The sequence below is a fragment of the Pteropus vampyrus genome, unplaced genomic scaffold (genome assembly GCF_000151845.1).
Source record: "Pteropus vampyrus isolate Shadow unplaced genomic scaffold, Pvam_2.0 Scaffold463, whole genome shotgun sequence".
Classification (NCBI taxonomy): domain Eukaryota; kingdom Metazoa; phylum Chordata; class Mammalia; order Chiroptera; family Pteropodidae; genus Pteropus; species Pteropus vampyrus.
In genome coordinates, this window is record NW_011889244.1 from 1,267,370 (window position 1) to 1,292,114 (window position 24,745).

A 24,745-nucleotide genomic window follows, 5' to 3' on the forward strand; every position below is an offset into this window, starting at 1 on the left:
TGGAAATGCGATGAAGGAGTATCAGTCGTTACTAGGTAACATTGTGTATGATAAAAATGCCCGATGACTGGTAGACTGCACCGGATTAGAAGGCCAGTGAGCGAATTATAGATATCTGGTGAGAAGCCATGTGAATTATGATTATGATTATGATTATGATTCACTTTATTGAGATTCTTGCTCTGTTGCGGTTATCTGGAACTAAACTTGCAATATATCCGAGGTCTGCCTATATTTAAGTAGGAAGCTCTGAACTGTGGTTTGAATGACCTGTTCTAATATAAAACAGCTCCACAATCGTTAGCAGTTTCAAGAGTGCTGTTAAGCAAATCTACCTGGCAACCCAGGTCACCAGCTAATAAGCAAAACACAAAAACAACCTGACTTTTAAGTATAATGATTCATTATAAAACAAAAAATAATATTGTGGCCCACCAGTCCAATCCTGTTAACTTAGAAAAGCAGGAGAAGTACTTTCTGTAAGTTATCAAACATAACATACATACTCACCACAGTAAACACTGGGGCTACACTGGCTAAAGTGGCTTGAGAGACATCAGAAGTTATAAACCGATGCATTTCACCTGAAGAATGAATTAGAGAATACTCTGTGATCATATGCTTGTTTTTCACATATAGCTAAGATCCCTCTCTCATAGTATGCAGAGACCTTCAGACTATTTTACTAATTTTTGAAACTTTTTCCTAGAGAAAAAAGAAGAAACACCTTTATTTTTTAATTTTAATATTTGTAGGCGATTGCATTAGGTTTGACAGGGAATGATTTTTAAAAGTAATGGCTTAAGTAATGGCATCAGAATAATTTATGGATTCAAACCACTCTTTTCTAATTATTATTGGTATCTCAGAGTTGGATAAACTGTACAACAACGTCCTGAGATTAAAATGCTCATTCTTTTTTACATGATTTAAAAAGGCTCTTCATGCAAATTATATTGGTAGATATATTTTAGAAAACATAGATCTCAAGTACCACCTGATCTTTCAGCATTCCAATATCAGAATTATTTGCTTGACCTACAGACTTCTAAGTATTAACTTTTTTTGCTCAGATAAACTATACACTTCATCATTAATACCTATAAAATAACCAACTGGAATGCGGACTCCACTGAACTGAAATGATCTTATTAGAAAATAAAGTTAAAACATGATTAGACCGAGTTGAAGTGAGCTCTGAAGTATAACCAAGTAAATTTTAATATCTGACAAAAAAATAAACATAAGAGGAATAGGTAAGAGATGTAAAATTACCCATTATTTTATGCTTCCAAAGTAGTCCTAACTCGACAGAACGCACAGATATATTCCCATTTCTGACCTTAATCTCTCTCATTACTTACATTTAATGACTCATGTAATTTGTTAGCACCTTTACAAAATACAAACTAAGAGCCAGCTGAATAGAGATAAACATCAGCGCTAGAAATCAGCATTTGCTAATTAGTCACAAGTTAAAGCACTGTCTGGATAAAGATTCTGAAATCTCAATGTTTGTCCTAAAACATAAGATGGACTCAACCTGGGTCTGCAAGCATTATCGAAGGAGGGACTACGGGGTGAACCCAATTCAGAAAAACTCACCACCGAGTATGGGGAAGGAGGTGGATATGGTGAGTTTGGGAGGCTTTTGAGAACACAACTAAGAACACATTTGAGGACAGCACACTATTGAGAAACTATGCATTTTAACGCCTTTTATTTCTGAGCAATGAGTACCCACATTTTCACATCTGTGAAAATGTTAACGGATCGTCGTGCTTCATTATTTGGTGAAAAAATAACTCAGATTCCTCCTTCCCCGCCTCAATCTGATCCCTGTCTAGCTCGTTGCACAGGACCTGAAAACAAAGTCAGATCTTTCTCAGAGCAACTTACTGTGAAGTCTCACTTCCAGGTGCGTTTCCACTCCTTACCTGGGCAACTAGACAAATTATAACTGTTTCCACAAGAAAGAGGTAAAAAGCAGGGAAAACAAAACTAATACTTAAATATTTCAAGTGGATAAACCCAATCTTCAGAACTGAGTACGACTAAAAGTTACACAGGTTTTTAAAAACCTCACCAGAGCAGGAGGGGAGATTTGCACAAGGGGCGGCGAAGAGGACAGCGCCGGGCGGTCGGATCCCAGCAGGGCCGCGTTCCGGACGGTGGCGCCCCGGGTTGCCCGCGGACCTGGGCTGACAAAACCCCAGGCGCGGACCCGAAGATCGAGGCTGAGGACGCGGTGCGGGGCAGCCTCAGCCACGCGGGTCGAGTGGGCGGTGAGGGGCCAGCGTCCCAGCGCTGCGGGGCGGAGGGGCAGTAGGGAGGGCTGGGGGGCAGTACCTGCCAGGCGGGGCCGATGGGGTCTGCACAGCCGCGCGGCCAGGCTCCCTCCAAGTAGTATAGCGGCGCGCGGAGTCAGGCCGCAAGCCATAGCACACAGGTTGTGCCGGGGCAGCCCCGCCGCGCACGACAGGAGCCGGGGCAGGCTCCGCAGGCATTCCATAGCGCTGGAGTGAGGCGGAAGCAGCAGCGAGACCCCAGCTCGTCATGCCGGACAGGAGCGGGTCAGCCGGCACAGCGTGACCCCGCGCGGGAGCCCGAGTGCGACCCCGTCTGCCGCGCATGCGCAGAGTGCGCTGCGCCTGCGCCTTACTCCCCGCGCAGGCTCGGAAGGGACCTTTGGAAGAGATTATTTTGTTCGGTGCCTGTGACGTAGGGAGGGACTGGCTCCGGGTGAGGAAGCGGGTGTGTACCTCGGCGAGGCAAGTTAGCCCTAGATTTGACCCCTGGGCCCTTGGAATGGTCTGGCCAGAACGTAAAAGTGTCAATTACTTATATTAATTAGTAATCGTCAAATGTGAAAAAATACTCAACATATGTGTAATGCTTTGCAGTTTCTGGAGCCTTTTCACATATGTGGTAAGGTCTGCAGTTTGGAAGCGAGGAAGTGATGCCCACATCCAACTCAATTTATATTTAAGTGTAATATGGCAAAAATAATGAACCGTCTTAGGAATGCTTAAACTTTTGCTAGTGAAGACAGGAATATAAACGCACAGGATTTATATTCCATATTTAATCAACTGTAAGTATAAATTTCAAGGTGCCATTCATTATTTTATGTACTACCAAGAAAAAGACACTGATAAACTATGCTTTCTAATTATATCACTTAAGTTATTCCAATTTCAGTTTTTAAAATGTGAAAAAAAGAGAGGTTTTGAATTGATTAGATGCAGTATATATGCATATTTTTAAAGTGAATTAATAGACTTGTCCTTCCCACAGTAGTTATGTAAGGCAGACACAGGTTTCACAGATATGCATTCAATCACTACATGTGAACACAAAGCTAAGGAAACATGAGAGAACCATTTTCTCTGTGGGGTGTTAGGACTGCGGGTAGATTAGGAAGCGAGTAGAGAGAAGGCTTCATAGAAGAGGGGATGTTTGACTTGAGCAAGGACTTCAAGCACTGCTTCCTGAGGGCTGTAGTCAAGAAAGAGACCTATGTGTAGAGAACATGGTTGGTAGATTTTTTATTTTACTAAGTGCTTCAATGATGAAATACATATTTCAAAAACATTACCAGCCATGCCACCCCGAATGTGCCTGATCTCGTCTGATCTCGGAAGCTAAGCAGGGTCGAGCCTAGTTAGTACTTGGATGGGAGACCACGTAGGAAGACCAGGTGCTGTAGGCGTTAAAAACAAAACAAAACAAAACAAAAACCATTAAAAGCCTTCAGACATTTCTTTGAGACAATGTGATAACTCTTCTTTAAAACTTGGCCCCCAGCATGATTCAGCTCTGTTTAACATGACCCTTACAAACCCTTAGAAAAACTCTGGGATGTGGCCAGACACATATTTTGTGATTCATGTCAAGGATTCAGAATTTAATCTGAGAAGGGTGGGAGCCATCGGAGAGACTTTGAGTAGAGAGGTAATGACCTAATTTATGTTTAAATGGATTGTTCCAGCTGTGTGGAGGGAGAGATTACAGAAAGGCAAATGTGGAAGCAGAGAGATGGTGATGATGGTTTGGGCTAAGAATGACTGGAAGAAAATATTTGCCAGTCACATAACTCAATGGTCTACAACTTTTTTGGCACCAGGGACCGATTGCTCCTATAAGAATCTAATGCCTAATGATCTGAGGTGAATCTAAGGTGGTGATGCTAGTGCTGGGGAGCAGCCGCAAACACAGATGAAACTTTCTTTGCTCACCCGCTGCTTACCTCCTGCTGTGCAGCCCAGTCCTAACAGGCCACAGACTGGTACAGGTCCACAGCCCTGGAGGTTGGGGCCCCTTGACATAACTGGTAAAGGACTTGTATCTAAACTACATAAGGAATTCTCAAAACTCAATTATATAGGTACAAAACTTGGCAAAGTAAAGTAGGAAGTGTCTTGAGATCATTCACAGGGCTTTGCTCTGCACAAATGTAGACACCCAGGAGATGAGAAATCTGATTGCTATACAAATAACGTTACAATTATGCTGAATGGAAATGGATAAAGGAAAGCCAAGAAATTTGACCCAGCAGTCAGCCCCTAGCAGTGCAAGCATCTATGTACAACAAAATTGATTGCTCTGTGCTTCCATATTAAGTCATAAAGTCTCTGGTTAAATAGTTTGGTTAAGTCTATGAAGGACCAGCCTCAATTTTCAAACCAACCATGAAAAAAAACATAAGTGAAAAAAGTTCCAAACTTTATACCATATACCACCACTTTTTATAGCATCCCCTAAAAAGCAAACTAAATTATATTATTTAAAGAATAAGATAATGTGAAATAAGAGTGTTTAAGCACGGGGTTGATGAACAAAATTCAGAACTATGATTATCTGTGAGATTAAAAGTTTGGCAGGGTTGTATTCAGGAGGAACGTTATGGTAATGTTCCAGTTCTTAAAATGGGAAGTGGGTTCAGGGTGATTATATTATTACGTCTTATAACTTAGAGCTGTTGTATATGTAACATATATATACTATATACAGCTTTAGTAGGTGATATGTGATATACACAAAAGAATATAACTAATGTCTTGTATATGTAAATAAGGTAATTTAACATATATAACCTTTTGTAATAAAAAATTATTTTTGACCAAACTGAAAGTTCCTTGGGGCTTGAGGAGCTATGTTCCAAGGATCACATTTAGGAAGGGAGCCTGGTGGCTGTATTGTCCACATGTTTCATGAACACGAAATTAAGAAAAAAAATCAATGAACCTCCCAACATAATGTACACTTCCCCCAACATCAGCAATTAACAACTGCTGGTCAATTTTGTTTCCCTTACACCTCCACCCACTTCCCTTTGCCCTGGATATTTTAAAAGCAAATCTTAGCTTATCATTTTGTCATAGTTTCAGTATATAAATCTAAAAGTTATGGACTCTGCTTTAAATTTAAATTTAACCCAAATAACATCATCGGATTCCCAAATTCCTTAATAGAAATTACTTAAAATCATCAACTATCCAATTAAGAGTCACATTTCCTGGATTGTCTTCTGAACTGCCTTCTTTCTATTTTTCTAGTTGATTTATCCTGGATCTAAACAATGCCCATATAGTGTAATTAGTTGAAATAGCTCCCAAGTCTTTTTTAATTTATAGATTTCCTCTCCCTCTCATTTTTTCTTATAATCTTTTTGCTGTTGTTATTGTTGATGACGATATTAAAACACTAAGTCATGTGTCTGAAGACTTTCCCATTTTTGATGTTACTGGTGGCATCCCTGTGGTGTCATTTGACTTGTCCCTCTATACCTTGTATTTCTTATACTTTGGTAGATTTAGGTGGACTTTCCTGTAATGACTACGTCACAAGTGGCAATGTGTTCTTCACTGGGATGTCGTTAATGTCTAATTGTCCCTTTTTGTGATGTTTGGAAAACTGTGATACCCTAAATTCTATCATTCCTTCCACTCTTACAAGCCAGAAAACTCCTTCATCAGTTATAGAATTACCCTGATTTATATAAGAGAGGCAGGATATGTGTTTGATTCTTTCCCTTTATTTACCAGCTTTCGAAATGAGTTTGCACCCAGAATCTTCTAAAGGCAATCGATGACGATTTATTTTTACTTAGTATTATTGAGAATGTATGAATATTCACCTATATGATGTGTTTCAAAATAGGATATTTATAGATTTTTTTAGGGTCTGGTATAAGATGGGTCTTTCAATGCAGTGAGACCGATTAGGAAAGGTTTTCATATAATAGTTGATTGATGGATGCAGTAAGGGAGGGTTTGAAGAGAGACTCGAATGGTATAGTCATGTGATAACCTAGAATAGTGATCTGTGGTTCTGATGAGGAACTGTTGCCCTGATGAAAGCTTTTTGGGTAGCTGGTCTACTGCTCCAGTAAATGGAGTTTTAGGAAATTCCTAAAACAAACAATAAAGGTATTTGAAACATACATATACACATATGTGGCTCGAGACTTGCCCTTTCTCTTCGAGGTGTATTTCTTCCTTTCAACCTTAAAATTTATGTTATGTGTCAATATTTCCCTCTCTCCATTTTTATGTCATTCCTTTTCTCTTTTAGTTCTATCTTTAATATTAACTAAAAAATTTTAAAATAAGCTGCCTTATTTTTTAACCTTTTCCTGCTGCCTCTGGAGTGTTGAAACTGCTCTTCCAACCACAAATTCCTCTTTAGCGTCACCTTTTCTACTATTTATCCTACATTATTAATAAATAGCATCAGTGAATATTCACTCCAACTATTCCATTTTTCATGCTTAATATTTTTGTTCATTTTAGTTTCATTTTTTCCTGACTCATATTGCTATTGTCATCCCTCATCTTCTTAAATATATTTAAAAGCTTATTTAAAAACATTGGTCCATCAGCTCTAATAACTCAGTTTCAGATGATAGGTGTTCAATTGTGACTTTTTATAGTAATTGTACTTCTCAGATGTCTAGTTATTTGGCCTGTGAGTTCATGATCCCCTGCCTTTCAGCTACTCTGATAAATATTCTTCCAGCCAGGGGAAGTCGCTGCCCTCAGGGGAGAAGCGGTATGGAAAAGAAACAGTCACCCAGCAGCCCTGGTGGTGCGTGTGTGTTTGGGGGGAAGGTAGTGAATGGGGACAGGGGGTCCGTCTGCAGCTGTTTTAATTCCACTAGAATTTCAACTGTGAAGAGCAGGGCAGTGATTGTCCCAAGGCAACATAGGAGAGAAGTAAGAGCAGAACCTCAGAACATCAAATTCTTTCATCCTACCTCCCTTCTCAGCATCTCCTCCCGCCCCGCCCCACCTGCAACACTCGCAGATAAAGGTCATCTTCAGCAGCCCCGACCCCGGGTTTCTATTCTTGTACTTCCTAGCACCCCCCGCGTTCTTCCAGAGACTTGGGCTTCTCCAGGACAGATTGTGGGAGCCATCAGAGGCCACTGTCCTGGTGAAAACGGCAGCCGCATGAGAGTCGCACGGGTGTTTGTGGAGCCCGACCTTGAGAGCATCTCCTGGAGTGTCTGGATTCAGCGTTTCGCCCTACAGTTTTCTGTCTGTCTCCGCCGCGAGTGACATCAATGCTGTCCTGCGCCTCAGTTTCCCTCACCTGCAGATTAGGGATAACGCTAGTTTCTGCCGTGTGGATTATTTAATAATGCTTGTAAAGCAGTAAAATAGAATCTGGCACAGGTGAGCGCTACTCACCTGTTCGCTGTGGATCATACAGCAAAACCATACCTGTCCTCACCACTCAGAACAGATTGGCTGAGACTTCCTACTTCCTGCTCAGAGCTGGCGGGGACCCGCTAAGGAGGCCGCAGTCCGGACCCTCCTGGGGACCGCCCGCGCTGCCGTCGGAGAGGCAGGTGTCCCGGGGACGGGGTTGGAGGGATGGGGGTTGAGGGAGGAGGCCAGAACTCTCCTTCGGAACAGGTAAGGGCGGCTGACCCGCCCGGGCAGGTGTGGGCCGCGAGCAGAGTTGGCGGCGCTTGGAGGAGGCCGCCTGGGGGCGCTGCGCCCCTTCCCGCCGTTTGGTCTTGGCCGCCGCGGGCGCCGCGTCGGCCCTCAGTCCCGGCCCGGAGCGCAGGATGCGGTGCCTCGGCACCACGCACCTGGTGAGTATCCACGCGGGGGAAGGGGCCCGGGGTAGGGACCCGGGAGGAAGGCGGGTCGCGCCCCTGCTGCACGCAAGTGCCCTGCCGAGACACCTCCGCCTCCCCCAATCCGCGCAGATTAAGACCCGCCCGGACCTCGGACCCCAGTGCGGTGCTGAGGCGCCGGCACGACCTTTGGGCCTCCTCCAGGTGCACCGCTAGGTAGGGACTTGGCGACTGGGAAGTTCACATACGCTCCGCACGAGCTGGTGTTTCCAAGCTCCAGGAGAGCTCTGGGCGGCCACGGTACAAAGCAAACAAAAAAAGTTACTTTAAGCAGTCTTCAAGCCAGTTTGGGTTCCATTTCCAGGTTGGAACCGTATAGTGCTTTATTCTCTTCAACTTTCTCCCCTCTTTTTCTGGAAGGTTTCTGCAGAGAGAACCCCCGGCCCAAGAGAGTGGCGGCCTCAGATTTATAGGAAATGCACAGATCTGCAGTGGTTGTTCCTGTTCTTTCTTTTTTGGACGGGTTTGGTAAGTGTGGGTGCCAGAGTGTATGTCCTCAAATAACTGCCCCAAATGTAAATCGCATGCTTAGGGCCGTTCCTGGAGAAGTCAAGGCTCCTGGGGGCACCAGGTGAAAGTTGGTGCTGCAATGAGAGACACCTGCTATGGTGGCAGAATAAACATCAGTCCTGGGGAATTGTCAGGTGTCTCAACCTCCAGGCTCGCTCAGTCGGAGAGGCTGTCTTGTTGCAGGCTTCCTTCTAAGAGAAAGTCCCATAAGGAAATGAGAATTACCCTTTTCAATGGTATTTGATTAGCCCATGTGTGGTCTCTTATCTCAGCTCGCCTGGTAGAAGTTTGTTTTTACCATCTCAGTCCTCAAAATTAAAATGTTTCTCAAGTGTTTGCTGTTCCTCTCACACAGGAAAATCCAGGGTGAGTCTAGAAATAAATTACCCTTACTTTAGCTGAGCAGAACAAATGCACTCTTGGTGCATTGTGTTTAGCAGCTGACAGGGAAACATCAAGCCTTTGATATAAACCCTCAAGTTAGATAGGTAATGATATTTTCCCCATTTTTTCCTCCTAGTTTCCAGGTATGTATGATTGCTGGTGGACCTCATCAGGCTCTGCCATTTTAGTCCTGGGAGAGTCTCTCAGAAACTGAATCTTGATGCTTTGATACTTATTTCAGAGTTGTAGGTAACAGCAGAAAAAGCCTCAGTTTCTTCAAACACCACGTTCATGAAATCATCCATTCCAGATTGGGACATGTATTTGCTACCTGGTAAATGATTAATTTATAAAGCCTGATAATACCTACAAGAGAGTAATTACCTTTGTTGAAAAGACTTAAGTTGGACTAGACTCTAAAATATCATATTTGTTCCTCTTTCTTTAGAAAAAGATTTGTTCACTTGTTGACTTTCCCGACTGGTTTCACATGGACAGACATGGTTACAGGCACAGTAGAAGGTTGGGCCTGAAAGATATAACCATATGTTCTGTGTTGCCTATATACGTGGCCCTTGGAGCTCTCCTCTAGAAGTTCAGAGAAATTGAGCATCTACGACACCTCTTCCTTAATGCCCTGCAGACGGCTGGTGTTTCTGTCTGGTCTGCAGTTGTAAAAATGCACGGAGCAGCTGTCCTGTTTGCGCCTGGCAGCTTTGACCTCGGGCCGTTATATTTAATGGTCTTCCCTAGCCCCTAGTACAGCAAACCTAGTACCGAACTCCTAGCCCAATGGCCGTCTGGGAACATCATAGCCTGAACAGTTATGAACCATCCGAGAGGTGGCGCAGAGCCACCAACTGCTCTAAAATTACATGTCATTTGCAAAATAAACCTGAAAGTTTCAATATGCCTGATCTCCTTACTACATTAAATTTGAATAATGATAATGAGAGTCCTTTCTTAGCTGACTGCCTTTTAATATCTTCGGCAACATTTTTAAACCACAGATATTTAGGAGTGTTTTTTTTCTGCCTCTGCTATGTAGTTTTTCTGGTCTTGTGGCATCCTGACCTTGGTGACTTGCTAGACAGGATTATTACTGGTGATGCTGCCCAGGGTGAGGGCTGGACAAAGGAGGTCTGGGGCCAGGGTCCAGAATTGTAAACAAGGATGGTCTTTTGCAGATAGAAAGAATGTCAGCCTTTGTTTATACATTCATAAGACACATAGAACAGAATGTTTCAAAGTCTGGACCATCTCTGCCTCTGCTTACCTCTCCCACCTCACCCTTTCCTACTAGTCTTCAAGACTCCATCTCCCCGCCTCCGCCACCCCCAGCACCATCCAAGGTGACCTTGGTAGCCACACCTACCTTGTACACACACCTACTGAATCACCTGTCACATGTAATTGAAATTGTGTGTTTGAAATTGAAACCAAGTTTTGATGGTTTAAAGAAGTATAGTATGGCAGGGACTCAGGATTACCAAAATCCTCTCCCACTCATCCCCCAAAACTTTCCACTCCTCCCACGAGTTTCCCAAGGGAGATAGTGACATGAATGCTGGTAAGTGGAAAGTATCACTTCATTATTAGATCTCTGGTGAACTGGGCAGAAGCATGGGATCCTTTTCCTCCTCCTAAGTCCCAACTCAATCAGGATCTCACCACATTCCATGTTGGAAGGGCAGGAGAAGAATATGCTGAGGTTGGATCAGCTGTGCCAGCCAAGTGGGTGTGCAGTAAAGGAAGTAAAGGCTGAGGGGTCTGTCCACCGGGAAAGGTGACTCACTCAACCCTGGAATCTACCACGAGACTGAGGAGGTGCTTGGGGTGAGGGGAGCCTTCCTCCAGGAATGTCTGCAAGTTAAATGTCCTGCTTGTCTTCTAGGCTAAGTTCTTTGAGTACAGGAACTTGATTTTGTTTATCTTTGTACCCCAGTAACAGTCTCTGGCACACCTGGGTACTTGAAGACTTATTGATTTCTAGATTAATAATGCAGAAGATCTGAAATGTATTTGGCTTTGGGACAATGTGCTTTAGGGACATGGTATCAATACTATGTTTTATTGAATTGTGTACTATATCCTCTCTCCTGGAATAATTCTATCAGTACTGGGAGGATTAATAGTATTCTATGCATTGTATATTGGGGAACTTACAACATTAAGTTTGTGTTAGGGGAGGATAAATACTCAATCTTGGTAGAAGGCATGTCAGGCATATTAACAACTGAAATTTTGAGCTGAAATTTCAAATATTCCACATTCATTATAAAATTGGATAAAAGCGACTAATAAATTGCAAGGTGTTCTTGTCCCGCAGATTCCTGAGGTTCTTTATTTTGTGTATTTAAGCATATTTCAAAACACCATTTTCACACTTATTATAAATGGTATTTGAGTACATATCAACTTGTCTCAACTCTTGAGGGTCAGAGTCCTCTATAAGGCTAAAAGAAAAAGGAAGAGATGGGGAGGGAGAAGGAGGAGAGGGAAGGAAGGAAACAGGGTGGAAAGAAGGAAGGGAGGAGGGGAGGAAAGGGAAAAAGGAAAGGAGGAAGGGAGAATGGAAGGATGGATGGACGGATGGACGGATGGATAGATGGACAGATGGACAGACGGATGCATAGACAGAAACTCAGGGAAAGAAGTAGCATACCCTGGTGTTCTTAGATAAAAGAAGATCCTCAAAGGAAAGAAATTGAGCTGTCCTGGTGACCTTAGGCTAAGAAGAAAAAATGACAGACTCTTGGAGAAGAGGGTGAGAAGACAGGAATCTGTGTCAGCGTTTTAGAACATTCTCTTAGCCGACCTGTTAAAGCAAGTGTTAGAGTGGCAGCAGTGTCCTGACAGTGTTGCTGAGGGAGAGAAGTGCAGTGATGCTGGGGAGTTCATTTTATGTCAGTATTCAGGGATGGCAGGGGGCGGGGGGTGGGAGTACCAGTTCTTAAGTCCTTTGGCCAGGCTCTCATGTGCCGCCTGGGTTTTGCCAGATGTTCATCACGGGCTACTCGGTGGCGGCTGGAGCCACGGGAAGACTCCTCTTTGGCTATGACAGCTTTGGCAACGTGTGTGGCAAGAAGAATTCCCCAATAGAAGGGGCTCCTCTTTCAGGGCAGGACATGACCCTAAAAAAGTAAGTGTTCAAGTAAATCCCCAACCTACAGAGGCACTATATTTCAAACTTTGTGTAAATTAAGTCATTCTGAGCCTGGAAACTTTTCCTATTCAAAACTCGGTGGGTCTGGCTCATAAAAGGGAGGCATGTGTGTGGCAGTAAGGACACAGGTTTTAGAATCAGCCAGTCCGAAAATCCAATTCAGCCTCTGCTGCTTTTCAGCTGCGTGACCTTGGGGTAGCACTTAACCTCTCTGAGCTGAGTTTTCAGCCTTTTAAGTATGGTTTATTGGACCCATCTCACAAGGTTGTTTTAAGGATCCATTGAGACCTGTATGAGCTAAGGCTTAGTAAATTTTGTTACTATTATTATCAAAAAGTATCAATTTTTAACCAATTATATGTTACCAAGTGTACATGGGCCACAGTATTGTTTCAGTGCGGAAATACCTGGATCTCCATGGGGAATGTGAGATTGTGTCCCACCCTCCTCCCCTACACTCTCAACCACAGCACTGTAGAGTCAAATTTCCCCGCTCCAACTCCAACACAAACTGGAAGGGGAGAGAAAAGATAGGAGTCTTTAGAAGGAAGAGAACTCCCTGGCCATGATTTTCTAAGATGGAGACTGACTGCCTTGCAACAATTTTGGGGATTTGATGATCAAGAGCAGCTCCTAGGACAGAGATCTTTAGGCTCTAAAAAGGTCCCGAGTGTAAGTGTGGAGTCACCAAGTACAAATCTCGGACCAGACCACTTCTACCCCCGAGTGGTGCCTCTGAGCGGGAATCTCTGTACTCCAGGGTGTGGATTACCTGAGGGCATTCCCTCTGCACTTGGGGGTGTCACTTGCAGAGACAGGAAGAAGAAGGGGCTGCCCAAGTGCACCCATGCTCCTGTGTCACATTGTATTCATAATGCAGTGTTGATAAATATTCCACTTTGAGAGTCTATATTTCATTAATCTCAATAGCCAAAAAGTAGAAACAACCTAAATGTCTATCAACATATGCATGGCTAAACAAAATGTGGTGTATACATATAATGAGTTATTATTCAGCCTTAAAAAGGAAGGAAATTCTGACACATGTTATGATATAGATGAACTTTGAGGATATGCTAAGTGAAATAAGCCAGTCGCAAAGAGAAAAATATTTTACGATCCCACTTATGTGAGGTATCTAGAGTAGTCACATTCATAGGGACAGAAAGTAGAAGGGTGGTTGCTAGGAGCTGGAGTCGGGAGGCAGTGGGGAGTTTCAGTTTTGCAAGATGAAGAGTTCTATGAGTGGGTGGTGATGATGGTTGCATAACAATATGAATGTACTTAGTGCCACTGCACTGTACACTTAAAATGGTAAATTGGTATGTGTATTTTACCACAGTTAAAATTTACTTATAATAAAGTATATATTTATCATACATCCAGGAAATCTGTTCCCCTATCTCCTGTTGTACCACTTCCCTTTCTCTCATCCCCAGTTGGAGAGAAAAAAAGCTTCTAGGACCCCCCTTCCACAAACATGCACGCACGCACGCACACACACCTCTCCATCCCTCCCCTAGAGGGCCACCTACAGGACTCTGCCTCTGGCATCCCTTTATCCTAGCAACCTGGAGAGGTGTTGGGCATGGGTCTGGGAGCTGCCACTGCTAGCCCCGGTTTAGTGACTTCCTCAGATAACTCCTTAGTGTTATCCCTTAGAAAATGCTGAATCTGGAAAAGAGAAGTTTTGTTGACCTTTGAGTGTGGTTCCTAAGCTGTGTGGAATTTAGGAACCACACAGCTTAGGAACCTCTCTAGAGGACCCCCAGGAAGCATAATATACATTAAATTATGCTGAAACGTTTGATTACAAAAGTTTGCTTAGTTACTCCCACATTTGATAGCATGTGCATATTTTTGTAAGAACCACAGTTAATTCCAATGAGAAGACATCCTCTAAGACGTTCTCCTGTTTCCTCTGTCTCCCAGGCACGTGTTCTTCACGGATTCCTGCAATCTGCAAGTCAAGGACGGGAGGCTTGGTTCCACTGCCCTCTGTGTATCCAGCTGTCCTGAAGAGCAGCTCAATACCCTCGAAGACATCCAGCTCTTTGCAAACAACAGTGGTAGGCACCGAGAGACGGGCTCGTCCCCCTGAGGCTGGGCACCATGCTGGGCTAACCTGTGCAGACCTACGTGAGACACCTTACCCTGACACTGCTTTCTTTGGAAATGCGGAGATTGTCCTTCTTTGTGGGGGCCTCTTGTGTGGAAAAGGTCATAAACATTATCTCTTGAGCTCGTTCAGTTTCATTCAGGTTTATCTGGATTTACCTGAAACTCTAGCTGTTCTCTGCTCACTGCTGGGTAGTGGCCTTCCATAGAGAGTATAGACAGCAGACATTTAGGGCTTGAAGGCAGGGTCATACAGGGGTCAGAGAGCTCTGTGCACATGGGCACATCCAGTCCTAGACAGAAACCCACAAGGTTCTGGTTGGATTGCCCGTAAGTATGTTCTTTCATCAAAATGTTGGGGCCTGTGGCTACCAGTGGGATAGTGGTAAGTTGTACCAAACATTTGTATAACCGAAGTACCTTGCTCTGAGCCCCCTTTTCAGATTTGTGGTTTAAGTGTTAAACACAAAATGAAAGGAAATTGGAGACAACCCACTGCCAATTTTATCTGCCTATGAAATGGTATACCAGATTTTAAAAAGTTATTTGCAAGGCTGGGTTGAAAATACCAAGCTTGTACAATAAATAACCTTCAGATCACTTTAGTACCAGTTATAGAGTAGAAGTTCCAATCATTTTAGTTGTAAATTTGAGCTTTTAGAGAGAGAATGAGAAAGAGAGGACCTAACTCGACTTCAGACAGTATGCTCATTCTTTTTGTCTCTAGGTCGCCTGTCGGCCTGTGTTCTAGATCTGAGTGATTTTTTCTGTCTACCTACCAGTTTCATAAAATGATTGTGGTTTTCTTACTGGCTCCCCTGGAAACATGGGCACAATATAGGAAGATGGTACAGACTGCGTATCTTCTGCTTCCAGGGTCCTTCCTGTGTGTTTATAGTTTGAGTTCTTCCAACTACACCCAGAATCCAAATGCAGACTCATTGTGCCCCAGGCTACCTGTTCCTCCAAGGTAAACACTTCCATACTTTTTCCTTATTCATTAGCAAAAGTGATTGGGTACTTGGTGCATGTCTTTTCCTCTTCTGGGTATTACGGGGAGCACCAAGAAGACAGCAGGTAGAGCCCCTGCCTGCAAGGAGCTTACAGTCTATAGTAAACCAGGGATAAACTAGGAAAGATTATTTGCAATGTACATGACAGACAATGGGTTAGGAATCAGGCCAAAAAAGGAAAAAACTGAACAAACAATAAAGATAAACATAGTCCTCAAATGACAACACTAGAGCTGGCAAAAGTAATATATGAATTGTTACAGAGTGAGTAGTTTTATAAAGTAGTTTGCGTGCATTTTTTCTGCTCCAATTATTTGTCACAAAGTAGAAATTGTTGCCTTTTCTTTTTTTATTGCAACCAGACATTCATTTTTCAGCTCTAGATTTCTCTATTAGAAACACCTAGATATGCAGGCCAAGTGGCCACCACACCTTTCTTCTCAATGAAAACAGAAAACAGCTGCTTCTCAAAAATAACACTCAGTGAACTCCTTTAAGGGTCTTGTTCATTCCTGTCAACTAGGCACAGAGGAGGCACCTTGTGAATATTTGTAGAATAAAGCGGTAATGATGAAGCAGTAGTTGCAGTGCCGTGGTAAGTAGCTCACGTTTGGGCCATTGAGAAGGTTAAGGGGAAAACTAATCATTGCCATTGTTAGGATACTGAGATGTGCTGAAGGAGGACTCAGGTTTATTTTGTATTACTATTCTTTTGAAAATTGTAAATATGTTTAAATGACTGAGTCTTCTGTGCAGAATCTCTGAGAAATAATGATAATTTAAGTAGAACAAGGCATTTTGCCAACTGCCTAGTACAGTGTTTACCAAACTCTTGGTTGGGACCCACAGGAAGAAATTTATTTCATCACAACCCCCAGTACACACACTCCTTCATCCAAGTTTACATAGACGGAACAGAAATAGAAGTCTCACAAAACAAGATTTCCCCCTACTATATATGACTCACACTAATAGTTTCTGTTCTATTTTACTTTTTAAAAAGTAATTTATTTCATAATATTCTAATGGGTTGCAAATGAAGCTTAAAAATGCTGATCTGGCAGGTGTTAAAAAAATAATTGAGTAGGTTTTAACCGAATAGGAGGAAGAATATAGTCAATCATCCTTGTAGTATTCTTTCCTAAAATATGTTGTGCTATAAGCAGTTGAAAGAAAAGAGAATTATTTGCAGAAGAGAGTACCCATTGCATTTTTCTATAATACCTTATTTTTTAAATTCTGGGTGTCAGATATCATAAACATGTCTCAATGAAATATAACCGAACCCAGGAAAATAAACTGCAGTGTTTTAATAGTTTGAAGAAAAATTGTTTAACACTTGGAGGGAAGGGGGGTTTTTTTTTCAGTTTTATACCATTTGACCATCATCTCCCCATGTCTCCCTCCCACCAGCCCCTGGCCACCACCATTCTAGTCTCTACTGCTATGAGACTATTTTATTTTTTTCTAATTACATTTATTGAAGCAATCCCTATAAAGCAGGTCAAATTTCCTTGATATCTGGGAAAATCAATAATCTTGAATTTGCCACTTACCAGAGCTAACTCTCTCCCTATGCTACCGAGACAAACTAAATGGTACAACTTAATTGCAGGGAAGAAAGAAGCATTTGTGGAAATATACTAGAAATCTAATGCATACGAAACCCAAACAAGAGATGAAGGCCTACGGGATATATAGTACATTAAAAGCATTAATGAATGCCTTAATATTTTACGTATACCTTATAAAATGTTCTCATATGTACCTACCACAGCCCAGTGTGCAATATACTGTAACATCATCCTCATCCTCATCCTGCAGGTGACTGTGGTCCCAGCTCTGCCACTAGCCAGCTCATGCCCTTGAAGGAAACTCAGATCACCAGGTCTCGGCTGTTTAGTGTGGGGCTGGGACTCATACCACAGTCATCTCATCAGGCCCTTCTCTCACTGATCAGGACTAGCAACAGTCATTTGATACACAGCAAACAAATCATGGGGAAAACAGCAGCCAAGCACCTTCGAGCAGACTAACCATATTCTAATTCCGACTCACAACTTGATTTTTTTTCTTGATATGTATTCTTTAATATGTAAATATCCTTGTTAGCTTCACAGTGTTCTTCTGTGGTATATATTTTAAGGTATGTAAATAATATTGCACATTTTTTTTTAATGCTCTATGTTTTATAGATCTATACATGTGGATGAGTATTAGGAGGATTATAAGGGATGCAGTTGGTGCCCTGCCCAGTTATGCTTTACCAGACATAGTAGCCTGCCTCCCAGCTGTCGTATATATTGGCTGAAAGCCACTCACAGCTGCCACCTTCTCTGGGGAATTACCCTTGGCCCAACAGAGCCAATTGGCCAAGGAGACTACCCCTCCCCACCACTCCCACCCCTGGAATGTGGCCAGTGACTGACAGATACAAGGGTGCATGTGTCCCAGAGCTCCCTGGGGGTCAGGCTGAAGCGAGTCTCCAGCCGAAATCCCCTTCTCACTTAGCCTTTTATTTCTTTAGCCTTTTCTTCCTCATTCCCTTCCTCCTGAGAACACTGCCCTCCAGAATCACTTGAACAAGAATCCCCATCTCAGGCTCTGCTTTTAGGCAACCTGATCTACGATGGTGACTGCATATCATCATCTAAACTGGTGCCTCCACCATCCTGTCTCTGCTTCTATGAGATTGACTATGTTAGATTTCATGTATTTTCATTTTGAGAAGGATTTTTTTTAAAGAACACTCTTTGTAACTGTGCCTACAGAAGGAATTGAAAGAGAATGGAATCTTTAAAGTTGTACCTTAACCAGAGTTGGATCTCCTCTTACTATAAATGGGATGACAACTGTAAGTCCATGGGGAGCATATATATATCTAGATACTGATGATAATAAGAGTGAGCATTAATTGAGCTTTCGATACTTGCCAGGTACTTTTCTAAGCTCTTGGCATGTATTTATTTGGATCTCACAAAACCTCTGTGTCGTAGCTACTGTTTTTATCCCTATTTTATAGCTGAGAAAAGTGATGCAGAGCCGGGTTAAGGTACAGCCAGCAAGTGGAATTGCCGGCATTTTAAACCAAACAGTATCTACGTTTATTTCTATGACCCAAAACAGCCAAGGCTCCGCTGGTTTTATTTTGCCTGGCAAATGGCCTCCTTGGGTTCTCACCAAGGTATGGGGGGTACTGTGTGTCCTAGGATCACCATCTCTCTACCTCTGAAGCCAGTCCTCGTCCTTTCACCCCTTAAATGCAGACCTTTCTAATACCAACTTTCCAAGTGAAGACAAAAACTACTATTGACTGGCCTTTCTTGGATGGATTTAGGGAGATAGAAATAGCCTTGAGGGCTCCATTTCCTTTTCCTACACAAGCAAGTGTTTGTTTTAAGATGGAAATGATCATATTTATCATGGAAGAGCTGTGCCAAGACTGAAAAGCTTGAAAACATGAGAAGCATGGCTATAGGGCCAAAGTACATTTTCTAAATACCTCTTTTTGACTAAACCAATTGTTTCTTCTTCCTCTTTTGATAACATGCCCTTTTAGAGAAATGGCTGAATATCAGGAAGGTTTGTGTACCTAGGTATGAGTTCTTCAGAGCAGTTAGAAAATGCTGCAGAAGGTAACAGGCGGGCAGATCTTGCCCCATCTAGTGTTCAATGTAATATTGTATCGTGAGTCCCTTGTGTATTTAAAATCTGAAAGGCTTAGGTTTTTCCTTCCAGTAAATTCTAGATGTAGCCTCCCACATAGGTGCCCATGCATGTCATGGCATTGTTTGCTTGGATAAATTCCAACAGGGTCATCTAAATATACAGTCAGCTCTCCAAATTACTTCCTGCAGATTTGAGTGGCTTTGCTGGTGGGGAGAGGAAAAGCAGAAGTGGGGAAGAAATCACAGTCTGCGACCAAAAGACACATCCCCCACACCAGAAATACTTAGTGCGCAACTGCCATGAAATACTTAGTGCGCAACTGCCATGAAATACTTAGTGCGCAACTGCCATGCACCAGGGGTGACCTATACTTTATGTGCCTCTCTTCACCCTTAGAGCTAAGATGGGTCATTCTTTACCAGCACAGGGTTATTAAATGCCTAAAAAGTACCATAGTTAACAAACCATGTTGACAAAATTCAGGTCTTTTGGAGAATTGTGTTTGAGGGAAAAACAAATAAAATGACATTAAATATGTATCAGACATTATATCAGGCTTCATTATTCAGAAATATTAAATGGAAGTTCAGAAAACATTTGCTTTCAAAAAATTAGATTTGTTGGTGTTAAGGCTGTTTAGTAATAGAAAGGAAAAATCAGTTTTAAAAATTGGAAGGCACGAGGTAAAATTACTACTCTGCAGGTGGTAAGAAAATTAACCAAAAATTGCAGATAAGAGAACTTATTTAGATGACAGGGAACAAGATTAATATACTGAAATCTGTAGCATTCATATAGTTTTTAAAAAGACTCTTTTACCACATCAAGAAAAAATATATACAAAACCATACAAGTCCCTAGAAAGAAATCGTGAATATGAATCAGAAAGAAAATGTTATAGATTTCTGAGGTACAAAGAAAACTTGAACAAATGGAAAGACAGTGTTCTTTTTTTTTAATTTATTTTTTATTTTTATTTATTTACTTTTTGATGGTGATATTGGTTAATGAAATCCAATAAGTTTCAGCTGTACACTTTAACAGTAAGGCATATATATATATTTATACTGTGTGTTCACCTCCCATAGTTAGATTTCTTTCTGTCACCACATATTTGACCCCTTTACCCCGTCTACCTCCCCACTCCCTTCTGGTAACCACTAGTCTGTTGTCCATGGCCATGAGTCTCTGTTTGTTCATTTCTTGCTTTTTGGTTTATATCCCACATATAAGTGATATGTGGTTTTTAACTTTTTTGTCTGGCTTATTTCGCTTAGCATGATTATCTTGAGGTTCATCCACGTTATTGTAAATGACAGTATTTCATATCTTCTGATGGCTGAGTAATATTCCATTGTAAATGTGTGTGTGTGTATGTGTGTGTGTGTGTGTGTGTGTGTGTGTGTGTGTGTGTGTGTGTGTATATCTCACAGCTTCTTTACCCAATCATCTTCTTTACCCAAAGTATCGTAAGATACTTTGTTGCTTCCATGTCCTGGCCACTGTGAATAATGCTGCTATGAACATTGGTGTGCAAATATCTTTTCAGATATTTTCAAGTTTTGAGGTAAATACCCAGTAGAGAAATTGCTGGATCATATGATAGATCAATTCTTAGTTTTTTGAGGAAACTCCATACCGTTTTCCATAGTGGCTGTACCAATTTGCAGTCCCACCAACAGTGTATGAGGGTTCCTTTTTTTTTCGCTTCCTCTCCAAAACTTGTTATTACTTGTCCTGTTGATAACGGCTATTCTAATGGGTGTGAGATGGTATCTCATTGTGGTTTTGATTTGTACTTCCCTAATAGCTAGCAATGTCGAGCATCTTTTCATATGTTTGTTGGCCATTTCTATGTCTTCCTGGGAGAAGTGTATGTTCATGTCCTCTGCCCATTTTTTTGATTGTTATTATTGAGTCGTATGAGTACTTTGTATATTTTGGCCCTTATCTGAGGCGTTGCTTGCAAATATATTTTCCCATTTATATAGTTATCTCTTTACCTTGTTGACGATTTCTTTTGCTGTGCAGAAGCTTTTTAGTCTGATGTAGTCCCATTCATTTATTTTTGCTTTTACTACCCTTCCTTTGAGGTCAAATTCATAAAATCCTCTTTAAGTCCAAAATCCATGAGTTTAGTTCTTATGTTTTCTTCTGTGCAATTTATTGTCTCAGGTCTCATCATATTCAGGTCCTTAATCCATTTTGAATTAATTTTGGTGTGTGGTGATAGACAACAGTCTAGTTTCATTCTTTTGCAGGTGGCTTTACAGTTTTCCCAGCACCATCTATTGAAGAGGCTTTCCTTTCTCCACTGTGTGTTTTTCGCTTTTTTGGTCAAAAATTATTTGCCCATATAAACATGAGTTTACTTCTGGACTCTTGATTCTGTTCCATTGGTCTGTATGTCTGTTTCTCTGCCAATATCATGCTGTTTTGATTATTGTCACTTTGTAGTATAATTTGAAATCAGGCAGAGTGATGCCTCCAGCCTCGTTGTTTTTTCTCAGGATGGCTTTGGCAGTTCAGGGTCTTCCATGCTTCTATACAAATCTAATGACTTTTTGTTCTATTTCTTTAAAAAATGCCGATGGGATTTTGATGGAGATTTGCATTAAATCTGTATAATGCTTTAGGTAATATGGTCATTTTAACTATGTTGATTCTTCTAATCCAAGAGCACGGAATATCTTTCCATTTCTTTGTATCTTATTTAATTTCTTTTAATAGGGTCTTATAGTTTTCATTATATAGGTCCTTCACATGTTTCGTTAAATTTATTCCTAGTTATTTTATTCTTTTTGTTGCAATTGCAAAAGGAATTATTTTTTTCCACTTCTTTTTGTGACAGTTCATCATTAGAGTATAGGAATGCTATGGATTTTTGAACATTGATTTTGTATCCAGAAACTTTACTGTATTTGCTCATTGTTTCTAGTAGTGTTCTTATAGAGTCTTTAGGGTTTTCTATATAGAGAAGCATGTCATCCACAAATAGTGACAGTTTCTTCGTTTCCTATTTCGATGCCTTTTATATCTTTCTCTTGCCTGATTGCACTCGCTAGGATCTCCAATGTTATATTGAATAACAGTGGCGATAGTGGACATCCTTGCTTTGTTCCTGATCTTGGAGGGGTTTTAGTTTTTCACCATTAAGTATGATGTTGGCTAAGGGTTTGTCACATATGGCCTATATTATGTTAAGGTACTTTCCTTCTATGTTGATTTTGTTAAGTGTTTTGATCAGAAATGGATGCTATATCTTGTCGAAGGCTTTTTCTGCATCTATTGATGATCATATGATTCTTATTTTTCAATTTGTTTATGTGGTGTATCACATTAATTTTTTGCATATGTTGAATCATTCCTGTGATCCTGAGATGAAGTTCACTTGATCATGGTGTATAATCTTTTTAATATGTTGCTGCATTCAGTTTGCTAGATCTTATTTAGGATTTTTGTATCTGAGTTCATAAGAGATATTGGTCCGTAGTTTTCTTTTTTGTGTGTTACCTTTACTAGGTTTTGGTATCAGGGTAATATTGACTTCATAAAATGAGTTGGGAAGTATAGCTTCCTCTTTGAATTTTTTGAAGAGTTTGAGGAGACTAGATATTAAATCTTTGAATGTTTGGTAGAATTCACTGGTAAAGCCATCTGGTCTTAGACTTTTACTTTTTGGTAGGTTTTTGATGATTGTTTCAATTTCCATACTGCTGATCATTCTGTTTAGATTTTACAGATCTTCTCGATTCAGTCTAAAAAGGTCGTATCTTTCTATGTACTTGTCGATTTCTTCTAGGTTATTGTGTTATATACTTTTTCAAAGTATTCTTGTATGATCCTTTGCATTTCTGCAGTGTCTGTCATTATTTCTCTTTCATCTCTAATTTTGTTTATTTGTGTCTTTTCAATTTTATTGAACTTCTCAAAGAACTAGCTCTTTGTTACATTTATTTTTTTCTTTTTCTTTTTCTTTTTTTTGTTTTCAATTTCATTTAATTCTGCTCTAATACTGATTATTTCTTTCCTTCTGCTGATTTTAGGCCTCATTTGTTCTTCCTTTTCTAGTTTTTTAAGATGAAACATCAGGTCGTTTATTTGGCCTTGTTCTTGTTTTTGGAGTTAGGCCTGTACTGATACGAACTTTCCTCTTATGACCACTTTTGCCGTGTCCCAAAAGTTTTGATATGTTGTGCTCTCATTATCATTCATTTCTACGTATCTCTTGATCTCTCTTTTTATTTCTTCTGTGACCCAGTCATTCTTCAGTAGCATGTTGTTTAATCTCCATGTATTTGTTTTCCCTCTTTCTTTGAACAGTTGCTTTCCAGCTTTAAGGCATTATGATCAGAGAATATGGTTGCTATGATTTCAACCCTCTTATAATTGTTGAGGCTATCTCTGTGTCCCAGTATATGGTCAATCCTTGATAATGTTCCATGTGCACTAGAGAAGAATGTATAAGCAGCTGCTTTGGGATGAAAGGCTCTATAAATGTCAATTATGTTCAGTTTGTCTAATGTGTCATTTAAGGATATTATTTCCTTATTGACTTTTCTGTTTGGATGATCCGTCCATATCAGTGGTGTATTTAGGTCCCCTATTACAATAGCATTTTGGTCTGTTTCTCCCTTTAGTTCTATTAGTAATTGCTTTACATATTTCGGAGTATAGGTATTAATAAGTGTTATGTCTTCTTGGTGCATGATTCCCTTTATCATTATGAAGTATCCCTCAGTATCTTTCTTTACCTTTTTGATTTTGAAGTCTATTTCATCTGATATTAGTACTGCTACTCCCGCTTTTCTGTGAATGCCATTTGCTTGAAATATTTTCCACCCTTTCACTTTGAGTCTATATTTGTCTTTGGAACTTGGATGTGTCTCTGGAGGCAGTATATTGTTGGTTTTTGTTTTTCGATCCAATCTACAGCTCTGTGCTGTTTTATTGGTGAGTTCAGTCCATTTATATTTAGGGTGATTATTTAAATATGATGTTTTCCTATAACCGTTTTATCTTTTGCCTTCTTTTGCTCAATGTTTCCATTGCTTCCTTGTCTTTGTGTGTCTGGGTTTTTTTGTTTGTTTGTTTGTTTGTTTTTTTGGTTTGTTTTTGTGGATTTTCCCTCTGGACCTTCTTGTTTTATGTTATATACTTCAGAACAAGTATCTTAGATGTGTGGTTACCATTACAAATATGTAGAGGATAGTTGTATTTATATAGTAGTCCAGTTTCTTCTGCGTGTGCCTTATCTCCATTCCTCTTAGTGAGTTTGGATCTTTGAATCCCCCCCTTTTCAGGCATTGTCTCGATTTGTACCTGTGTACGCTGAACGTTTATTACTATCTTGCTATATAGCAAATCTCTTTTTATTGTTTAAGCTTATAATGCTCTATTTTTAGTAAGAGTTGCACTCCTCTGCTTCTATCTGCCTGCTAGTTGACTACCTTATTCATAGTTATGTATTTTTTTTTTTTTTTGGTTATTTTGTTTTAGGTGAGCTGACCCCTTTCAGTATTTCCTGTAATGCAGGCCTCATAGTGAAGAATTCCTTCAGTTTTTGTATGTCTGGAAAGGTCTTTATTTCTCCTTCATTTCTAAAGGATAGCTTAGCTGAATACATTATTCTTGGCTGGTAGTTTCTTTCAGTTAATAGTTAAAATATTTGATTCCATTCCTTTCTGATTTGTAAGGTTTTGCTGAGAAGTCTGACAATAATCTAATGGATTTTCC

General features: G+C 40.8%; 2 protein-coding genes and 1 pseudogene across 3 annotated transcripts in view; 2 read left to right on the top strand and 1 right to left on the bottom strand.

The window, feature by feature from the left end:
* The window catches only part of MRS2 (MRS2, magnesium transporter), a 32,984-nt gene extending 30,472 nt beyond the window's left edge, over positions 1–2,512 (bottom strand). For both annotated transcript variants that reach the window (XR_002777575.1, XM_023524436.1), the window contains exons 1-2: positions 2,350–2,512; positions 511–584 (exon numbers count right to left, since the gene is read on the bottom strand). Coding sequence is in view for 1 of the 2 variants with exons in the window: in XM_023524436.1 (XP_023380204.1) it covers positions 511–584; positions 2,350–2,512 (237 nt within the window). In the remaining variant the exon portion in view is untranslated. The remainder of the gene's footprint in view (positions 1–510; positions 585–2,349) is intronic.
* Positions 2,513–3,593: 1,081 nt separating this feature from the next.
* Positions 3,594–3,712, top strand: LOC111732506 (annotated as a pseudogene).
* Positions 3,713–7,957: 4,245 nt separating this feature from the next.
* SLC44A3 (solute carrier family 44 member 3) overlaps positions 7,958–24,745 on the top strand; it is an 85,547-nt gene continuing 68,759 nt past the window's right edge. The window contains exons 1-5 of the mRNA XM_011382195.2: positions 7,958–8,104; positions 8,510–8,617; positions 12,043–12,185; positions 14,142–14,278; positions 15,204–15,297. Of these exons, the coding sequence (XP_011380497.1) occupies positions 8,078–8,104; positions 8,510–8,617; positions 12,043–12,185; positions 14,142–14,278; positions 15,204–15,297 (509 nt within the window). The 5' untranslated portion in view covers positions 7,958–8,077. The remainder of the gene's footprint in view (positions 8,105–8,509; positions 8,618–12,042; positions 12,186–14,141; positions 14,279–15,203; positions 15,298–24,745) is intronic.